This window comes from Hippoglossus hippoglossus, chromosome 22 (assembly GCF_009819705.1).
Source record: "Hippoglossus hippoglossus isolate fHipHip1 chromosome 22, fHipHip1.pri, whole genome shotgun sequence".
In the NCBI taxonomy this organism is placed as follows: Eukaryota; Metazoa; Chordata; class Actinopteri; order Pleuronectiformes; family Pleuronectidae; genus Hippoglossus; species Hippoglossus hippoglossus.
Window position 1 is genome coordinate 7,727,806 of NC_047172.1, and position 10,022 is coordinate 7,737,827.

Sequence of the window (10,022 nt, forward strand, 5' to 3'; positions counted from 1 at the left end):
GCTTCTCAGGCTTTGAAGGAGCAGAAATTAAGGATGGCCACTGCTTATAGAGGTTAATCATTACTTTAAATATTCAAACATAGTTTTAAAATAAGAAAGACTTAGGGTAAAAGCACAATCTAGTTAAAGGTATAAAAAGAAGTGTAAAATAGAGACAATGTCATGTATTAACTTAAGAGTGACAGAACTGTAGAGCAAACTCCACTAAAAGAGGATTTGAACACAACCTCCTGCTGCTTTGCTCTGTGAAGAGGGCGAGTACAGAGAGAGGCTGCGAGGCGGGAACAGGTTTAAATGAATGAAATGGGCTTATAGCCTCAACAAAAACTCCAGCTCAGTTTACTCCATTGACACACAGGTGTGGTGTTACAACAACAATGTGCTCCTCTAACATTTCCTTCCACTGGAGCCACTGGGCTGCCGGCCGCTACAGGAACTAAAAAGCAACAGACTTCAGATTCCCCAGAGGAGCCATGAAAGTTTGTTCCACTGCATGTTAGCAAGCACAGTGAGCTTCCACAAAAACTGGACAAACAGTGAAAAGCTACAGATATTTGATCATGCTGTGTTTTTCATCGATAAATTTGTAAAATGGCAAAATAGTCCAGAGCTGACTGCCTCGTTCAGATGAATGCATCTTGTGATATTTGGAGCACGAAGCAGCTGATACTGTTCCCACATGACTCTTCATCAAGGGAGTGAAAACCACCAGCTGTCAAAGTCAAGTTTGGTTTAGTTTAAAGTCATGTGAAAGTAGCACTTACTTACAAACTGAGTAGCACGGCGCAAATTACAGCTGGTTCTCTTACTTGACATGATCTCTTTAAGATGCCCGATTAGAGCGATTTGTTCAGGGGAAAAAAACGTAAAAGGCCCTTTTCCACTGGTCAAAAAACCCACCAACACTCACCAACATCTGGCTTGTGTGTGCAACGAGAAGGGAAACAATCTGCATTCACTCCGGGGTCAAATAATTTAGCTGTGGACACAGTTTTTTTATTTTAAAATCAGTTTCAGGTCCTATCGACAGTGATGGAAATATTTTGTCTTCTTCTTTATTTTGGAAGTCTAAGTGCTGATGCTGAACCTTTTCCACCACAACGTTATGTCGCGCATCGAACTTCCGGACATTGGCACGCAAACAGCCAAAAACATTTGAGTACTTATTGTTTTATACACAACAGGCTGCGGCATCTTTTTCTTTGTATCGCACAAGATGCAACACTGGCAAGGCAGCAAGTTTCCGACTTGTTCATGGCTGAACTGAAATGCAAACTCCTCTAATGGCAATGGAGAAGGAGTCATTGCCTTTTGCAGCAGGTTTACCCACTTTTGGTGTAAAAGAGGTATTAGTCAAGCTCTATATGGTGTCTTCGTCTCATTAATGTGCTTGCCAAGTCTGGTTTCTTTACAGATTAACGGCTGATTATTATATTGATTAAATGTTGGGGTTATAAAATGTAAGAAAGTGGGGGGAAATAAAATTGGTAAACCCAGTTTTGTGTGATCTACTAATGAATTCATCAACTGATAGTTACACTCAAACTTTTTTAGTCAATCCAAAGTTGTAGCTGCATTGTGGATCAGAACATGAAAGTAAACAAAAATAGATCTACTTTGCTTGGATGCCAAAATAAACAAACTCTATGAGAAACAATGAGTATGCATGGAAATGTATAGGACAAGGAGTCTCAGTATGATTACATATGTGGACGTCTGATTACAGAACAGCACAATCACTGCAGCATCTTGGAGTGAAACAGGAAAGCTCTGGCCTGGGCAGGACTGCTACTTAGGCTAACTACTTCCTGTCAGAGAGATTAGAGAGCAGGACGATCACACAGGCTGCCAGGACATTTCACACTTCATAATGCCAAGCCTTTAGGATGGCTCCACAGTAACGGTTTATTATGGCAAGATTATGAGCAGAGGGAAATTGGACTTGGCCAAAAAATACTCCTCTCCCCTGATTTGTGATATTGGAGGACAAGATTCATCTTACTCTCTGCAAAATCATGTCCCTTAAAAAACTTGAACACACTGAGGGGCAGGAAGGTGGGAATGTAGGGAAGGCAGAAGGGAGAACGCGTACAAAAAAAGCCAAGAGGAAGTTCAGCATCCTGTGTTGAATCGTGTCTGTTTCCTAATGAAATCTGTGCTCCATTGTCAAAAGCAACAACTGGCCACCACAACTTCAGCAGACGGCCTCTTAGCATGTTAAAAAGAACACGGAATTTTCAAATAGTTGGCGGGAAAAAAAGAGTAATATCATGAAAACAGGAAACATTAAAGTCATTCTTAGTTGAACGTTAAAACAATAACTGGATTTTAGTTTCCTGATGTTTTGTCAGGGGTTCTGAACAGAGGTGTAGAAATGAAAAAACTAATACTAGTACAGTTCCTGCATGATTCAATGCAACAATTGAAATAAATGTGGGATGATGAAATTCAATATGTGGGTTATCTCAAATGAAATTTAAAAAAAAAAACATTTTCTCTGACAGGCAGGGAAAGTTCTGTGGCTAACTGGTGCTACAGCAGCCAAAAAACGTGAGGCCCCTCACTGGAAACAAGCACATGGACTATCAGAGTCAGACCAGAGCAATTAGTTTGCTCATGTTCTATTTAAGGAACAATGAACAGTCACTGTATATGAATCTGGTTCTGAAATCATGACAAAGTGAACAATGTGAACTTTCCTATTGATAGTAAGGCCTCGCTACGTGGCTGGAGCAGTATATGGTGTCAAAATACTAAGCCATGGCTGCAAATGCCTAGAAGAAGTGAAACTAAATCATAAAAATAGTTTCCACAACATATATTTAGAAGAAGAAGGACTAATAAAAGAGAGAACGCGGGAGAAAGGAAAAGAGGGAGGGCTGACAGGGAGAGAGAGAGGGAGTAGGGGCGTGTGTGAAGTAGTCAGCAGAGAATCCAGCAATGACGACAGTGACCAGAGAACAACATGCCAAACCCTGGAAGTCATTTCCTGCTCCATCGAAGACTTTTATGGAATTCTAGCAGCATGGCTAACGTCACAACGAAAGAGAGGGACAGAGGAGAAGAGAGCAGGGCAGCCCTCACTCCACACGCCTCACTCCTCCCCCTCTCTCTGTTTCCCTCCCTTTTTCTTCTCCATCCCGTCCCTCTCCCCTCAGCTGTCTTGGTGAGGATAAGCAGAGCCTGCAGGAGAGCAACTGAAATATCAGTCTCTCCCCATTTCCCAACACGCTACTCATTCCAAGATTGCCTCTACCGCAGTTTTCACAATTAGCTAAAATGCAATCTCGTCCATAGGCTAAACAGCATCCTTGACATTTAGCCCAGGCTGCACTTAAAAAGCTCTTGTCCACCTGAAGCATTTGCAAAGTGGCGATGTATTTGTGTGAAACAGATACTCCAAACACTTACTGCAAGCCGAGGTCCTGAAAGCTATGTAACTTGGGAAAAACCCCTTTAAATCCAATAAAATTTCCGCTAGCTAATGTTGTTTGTGATTTATTTGCTTTCCCTCTGTAATGGAGCAATGTTTGCGATCAGAGAGGGCGGCAGAGCTTTTAGAAAACATCAACTAAGGCAGAAAAAGCAACGATGATGGAAACCAGCAGAGGGATGAAATGATTACTGGAGCTGGGGACCAGAGGGTGGTCAATCAGTTTGCTTTAAATACTCCCCTTCAAGGGTTTGCAGGGGAAATGGAGGCAACGTTCACTGCCGTGATCAATAGCTAAGTGCCTTCCTGGCATTTGTCTATTTAATCCATTATCGAAGGCCATCTGAGCCTGCGATGTGGACGGGAGACCTGCGGCCGACAGGAAGAGCCGAACGAGGGAAGCAGGATACATGTGGAGGATACACACCCACCGACCCACACAGCTATGTTCACATGTGGAAACACGTGCACTAATACTACTAATGTGAACACTGGTAGTTGCGCAGACGAGAGCTGACGTCAACACACATCCACACAATTGTGAAAGCTACAGACATAAATTTTCACTGGACAAAGAAAAGTATCAAGGAACAAATGTTGACCATAGAACAAAAATGGCAGGGTCAGCCAATTTCTGAACACAAGAGGTCCTTCATTTTGAAGTGTAAGAGACTGAGAGACGGAAAGAGAGGTGGCTGGGAAGGACAGAGAGAGATTTGTCATTGCACAAGGATGTCCTTTCGATGCGAGAGTGACGCACTGCCTTCCAAAACTCAGCGGTATCTACGTGACCCTTCTCACAGCACTGTGGAGGTGGATACAAGTGCATACGCACAAATACAGTATCTATGTATAACTACCACATCTGGATATGTGCATGAACAAGGTGTTCAGTGAGGACTGTGCCGCACTGTCACATTGAGAACAGAACAAATTGTGCAGCATTCTTCTTTTTAACTAATACCTTTTAGCTTGCACAAATAGCTTTATCTCAACTTAAAGTTTGTACATGAAAGAAAAATCACATTTAAGATGTTGCGGTTTTTCTTTAGGACTATAAAAAACATATCTGCACTGGCTGTTTCAAGCACAAATTATCATGTCTCACACCAACAGTGCATAGTTACAAGCTGCGTGTGACCATGTGGAAAACCCATGTTGTGGGATGGTTAATGATTACAATGCAATAACAACCTGTTGGCCCAGGGTAGCAGGGACATGGCAGGCAAATTAAATGTTACTTTTTTACGACCAGTCAACGGATTCAAATACAAACGTAGATATTCACAGAGCTGTTAATACCGCTTCAAGCGTTTTGCTTCTCAGTAAGAGGCTCTATTACATGGTGGTGGTAGTTTGATGATGCAGACTGAAATATGTTTAAGAATACTGACCCATGCAGGCTGGAGTTATAGTATTGTTTTGATAGGACGGCAGCACAAACAACTGTGCACACCCATGTCGTATTATTTCACTTGGGCAAGTCAACAACAGATCATGGTAAACAAATCCCCCAAAGATTTTTAGTGTGCATGTGAGGAAATCAAAACGCCAGAATCCTGAAGAGATAAAAAAAAGGGCATCATCAGCAAAATAGCAGCATCCTTAAGACAAGGAAAACTAGACAGTGACAACAAAAGGTCACTGCACTGTTATCCCTTTTGTATCCGACTGTTATGACAAACCAACCAATGTCACCAGACTTTCCTCTCACTACACCACAGTAAAGGTTTCACGTTCAGGAAAGGCATACCCTTCAAAAAGACCTTAACACACAACGCGAACACACCTCAAACAAAGGATAAGGCCGGGCCTTGAGTGGAGTCGGGGAGGACCAATGAATTCATGACGTCCCACTTCCGGCAGTCAACAGTGCACTCGCCTTGCATAGATGCTGCTCAGCACAGACGACCACAGAGAACAAAGACCTCAATTATGTGGAGGCTCTAACAGGAGAGCTAAAAACGGGACCATGGGCAGGGAATAAAACCTTGGGAGCGCTGCAGGAATGCCGAGCATTCGAGCGCCAACGACACACACAACACACTGTCACTCCCGAATTGCACTGCCGCCATCAGCACTGACCTTTCTCCAGCCCGCATGAAACAGGACAGTGTTCAAGTGACTGGAACAGAGGACTCTTATGCTTACTTGTACCCAAACTTGTCAAGTGCATGGCTGCAGAACAGTGCATGATACGGTGGGGGGAGGGCAGTGTCTAAGGCCTCTTTATACCTTGGGTAACTGACCCATATTCACCGCAGGGTAACAAAGAGGAACATTTACCTCAGTTGGTTATCAAAGACAACAAAACTCAACACTCATATGTTCTTGTAAATATCCTGCACTGTTATAAAAGTAGCAAACAAACAGGTTCCCGTTCTTCTCCTTAAACAACATGTCTTGTACACAAGCAGATCCTCAGCCTGTGATTTTGTACGTTTTCCCTCAGTGTCCCAGACATAATTCTTACTTTTGAGTTCCGAGCCATGAGAAGGCAGGTCTGTTTTTCACTTTGCCAGTGTTCCGAAACAGCTTAATACTTAGTGGAATCTCACATCTCGGAAATGGTAACTATTCGCAAATAGAAAGGTATTTATTGCCCAAGAAATATTAACAGATAACACAAGTCAGCCACTGACACACACACAGAACTAGCTATAGGAGCATGGTGCAGGGTAAGAGGTCAAAGGCAAGAGCTGCCAACCTGACCCATTTCCACTTTATTGCAAATAATATGGATGTTAAATCTGCAGAACTCATGCTCATCCATGTTCAAGCATGTTAATCTTCAGATAAGAAGCTTAGAAAGCGTTACCTAGTTTCTCCACAAGTTTGAGCATGACTCCGCCGATGTGGATTTCCCCAGTGACCCTCAGCGACACGTCCCGGTGGAGGTCGGTGACATGCATCTTCAGTTCCCACGTCCCGTCGGCATAGCAGCCATCGGGCATCCGGATCCCGTCCAGCGCCATCCTGCCGAACAAACCCACAAACCGGAGAGAAAAGGTCCAGTTAAACTTCTGTCCCACTGGGGTGTAAAGAAACATTTGGACCTGCTGGAGAGGAATAAGCCAGGCATGCTTCTTGGAAAGGAATTGTACAGTAGATATTCCAAACAGACACTAGGCTGATATCTCTAAATTGTTATTTGCAGGGGTGGAAGTCGGCACACATTTCTGAATGTATAAAGTACTAATCGTGAATATTTTCTTTTTCAAAAGCTTTCTCTCCAGTACATTGGTGGGATTTTGTACATTTACTTCACTGCCCTGACAGCTGTGCTTGCTAGTTACTTTGCAAATTAAGAGTTTACATTATCGCTCTTGCAAGTCCACCAGCTTCATGGAAGTGCAACACAAAACCTCAGCAGTGTAGAAGGAAGGTCACTGTAGGAAAGGCTGCAAGTCATAGTGTTGAGAATTTACTATGATCTCTTGACTTGTCAGACATGAAATACACTGGATAGACAAAAAAACAACTACTAAGATTTCCATTTGGTTATTGAATCCATAGACCACATTCAACTGATCCAATGTATATGTTTTTATATACCAATATTATTATATACAGTACATATATTTTCTACTTATATTCCCCACTTATGAAAAGTTTCATCCTTCATTTGAAGACATTTCACTCACAATTTGTCCCATTCTGATTACGACATTGAAGACGTTTCTTGACATCAATATCACTGTCAATGTCAAAACCCTAACATTTTATTTTGGTGACTGAATCCATCCACCACATTTAATAGATTGTCCATGTACTTGTACTTTCTCTTTTACTTATGTTCTCGAGCCCTGACACGATTCATAATTCATTGGGGGGGGGGGGAGGTCACTTTCCTCCATTCTGAATCTGTCATTGTGTTGAAGGTGTCAAAGTGGGACACTGCTGTGGCAACAGGCTTCAGAAGGTAACTTAGCTCAATCAGGAGCATTTAACCCTGGGACGTGATTTAGAAAAAGATGGAGGAGAACAAATCCTGATAGAAAAAAAAACATTTTACACTGAATCCCTGCGTGTGTTTCCTGCTGAATAAGACGAATATGACGTGAAGTCGCCGGGAAAGAAAAAGTTGCATTGTAGCCTTATAGCTGTCATCCTGTGATATGAATGGAGGCTCACGCGGATCATCCAGGCGATCAAAACAGCTAATAATCGATCGACGGGAGCGAACAAAGGCTGCAGCCCCAAGACTACAAGTTCACCCCGGGTGTTCGTCAGCGTTTCTCTCCGCTGAAGTCCCGGTTCACCTGTTAAAAGTAACGGTAAAGGCCTCTGAGACAAATAGACCCGAGGGGGCACATTATGTAAGCTCAGCCCGGGACGAGGACCACACTCCCCGGCTTCATGCACACACTCGCCTCGGTGGGTTTTTGTGTGTGTGTAGTAAAAACCCACAAGCCGAGAGAAAAAGTGCATCTACAAGCGAACCAGCCGCTAAAATGTCGGGAAAGTTTGTGCGTGGAAACGAGTTGAAGGCGAAAAGCGACGGAGAAAGAGGGAGAATCGACGTTTCCATATTTCCCAGCGGCGGAGGAACACTGAAGTGTGTGTGTGTGTGTGTAAGTAACTCACCTTCACGAAGAGAAAAACACTCTGAACCCGTCGAATGCAACTTCCACCTTCTTTAAACCATGTATGAGTCCGAGTCCCGCGAGGAAAACACAGAGAAATCCCCGAAGAAGAAGAAGAAGAAGAGAGAGGCGAAGAGTCCCGAACACTTTCCCTCACACTAATGGAGTCCAGCCTCTCTCTCTCTCTCTCTACTCCCCTCTCTCTCTCTCTCTCTCTCTCTCTCTCTACCCCTCTCTCTCTCTGCCTCTCTCTCTCTACCTCTCTCTACCCCTCTCTCTCTCTCTCTACCTCTCTCTCTCTCTCTCTCTACCTCTCTCTCTCTCTTTCTCTCTCTCTACCCCTCTCTCTCTCTCTCTCTCTCTCTCTCTACCTCTCTCTCTCTCTTTCTCTCTCTCTACCCCTCTACCCCTCTCTCTCTACCCCTCTCTCTCTCTCTCTCTCTCTCTCTCTCTCCCTCTCTGCTTCTCTACCCCTCTCTCTCTTTCTCTCTCTCTCTCTCTCTCTCTGACTCTCTACCTCTCTCTCTCTCTCTCCAGCAGATAACGTCACCATCCACCATCCTACTTTTCCTTTCGCACACACACACACACACACACACACACACACACACACACACACACACACACACACACACACACACACACTTGTACTTCTATCTTAATGAGGACACTCTGGCTCAAAGCCCCTCACTCTAACTACATGTCTAACTCTAACCTGAGTCTATATTTTACTACCCTATAGTGTCTGACCTGGTTTTATTCTATAGCACATATTTCCACATTTATATTGTAAAGTTCACATGTGTTTGATATCTTAGCACTTTATCTTCAAGTACTTTACTTTACTTACTCACTTATTGTACTTTTTATTATTTTATTGTCCAATTTCATTATTTATTGTTCATTACATTTATTTTGTCTGTGATTTATTGTAATTTATTCCTGAGAGACTAAGATTTGGTATGTAGGTGGGAAATGGTGCATTAGTATACACACAAATACACACACACACACACACACACACACACACACACAACCTTGTATACTCATTGGCATGATGCACTCCCAAGGCCCTAACCCAAATCTGCAGCACTTGTTTTCTGTGCTTTATCTGTTTGTATACACATGTATATATCCTAGCACTTATTCTTCACTCACTTGTGGTCTTAATCGTTCGTTTTTGTAATTGTATTATTTATTACTCAATAGATTTATTGTTGCTCTGATTTATTGTTATAAAATATCCTCACTCTGTCCCTTTTTAATGACTTATTACTTTATCTGTTTTATGGTGGGAATCGTGAGGATCCACATCTTAAAAATTCCCATCTTAACCCTAACCTACACCAGGATCTCAGAAATGATGTTTGGCCTCATTAGGACTGGGCTTTGGTCCCCATGAGGTCTACTGGTCCTGACAAGATCAGTGTTTATGCTGGAAAAAGTCCCTACAGAGGCCACAAACACAAGTACACACACACACACACATTGATAATTCTGCAGCAGAACAAGTCAGAGCAGGTAAATTACAAACTACATTAACCTCTGACATAATTTCAGTTTAATATCTGGCCAATTATCCACTTCTGTAATTTATAAAGATAAAAAAAACAATCCACACATGTGAAGTTCTGAGTCAAATCCCCTGTGGGCTCAGTTAAATACCAATAAATATAAAAGATGACTCTCAGATGAATGTAAATGAGAACACATTAAGTGACGCTTGTATTTGTTAATGTGTTTTATTGTAGATTTTGGCAAAGTGCAACCGTCCACAGTACAAACGTCAACAGTTTGTGACAGGGATAATGGACATGCAGTTCAAATCTCAAGCTACCTTTTATGGCAATAATAGTGCAGAGGCCTGCAGCAGCACACAGGGACCTTCGGGTCTTTGGTCCCGGGAATAACAGCAGAACACAAGAGGAAGAATTTTTTGTTTTGTCACTTTAGTTAAAGTAAAATTAAATTGTTGCCTCGTTAATGCTCCAGTGGAAAACTGA

The 10,022-nt window shown here is 42.6% G+C and overlaps 1 protein-coding gene across 4 annotated transcripts in view; it reads right to left on the bottom strand.

Annotated features, from left to right (window-relative positions):
- The window catches only part of fermt2 (fermitin family member 2), a 39,046-nt gene extending 30,838 nt beyond the window's left edge, over nucleotides 1–8,208 (bottom strand). For 3 of the 4 annotated variants that reach the window (XM_034575485.1, XM_034575482.1, XM_034575481.1), the window contains exons 1-2: nucleotides 8,021–8,208; nucleotides 6,252–6,409 (exon numbers count right to left, since the gene is read on the bottom strand). In XM_034575485.1, coding sequence (XP_034431376.1) covers nucleotides 6,252–6,408 — 157 coding nt within the window. In that variant the 5' untranslated portion in view covers nucleotide 6,409; nucleotides 8,021–8,208. The remainder of the gene's footprint in view (nucleotides 1–6,251; nucleotides 6,410–8,020) is intronic. The other variant, XM_034575486.1, reaches the window with a different exon arrangement.
- Nucleotides 8,209–10,022: the final 1,814 nt, after the last annotated feature.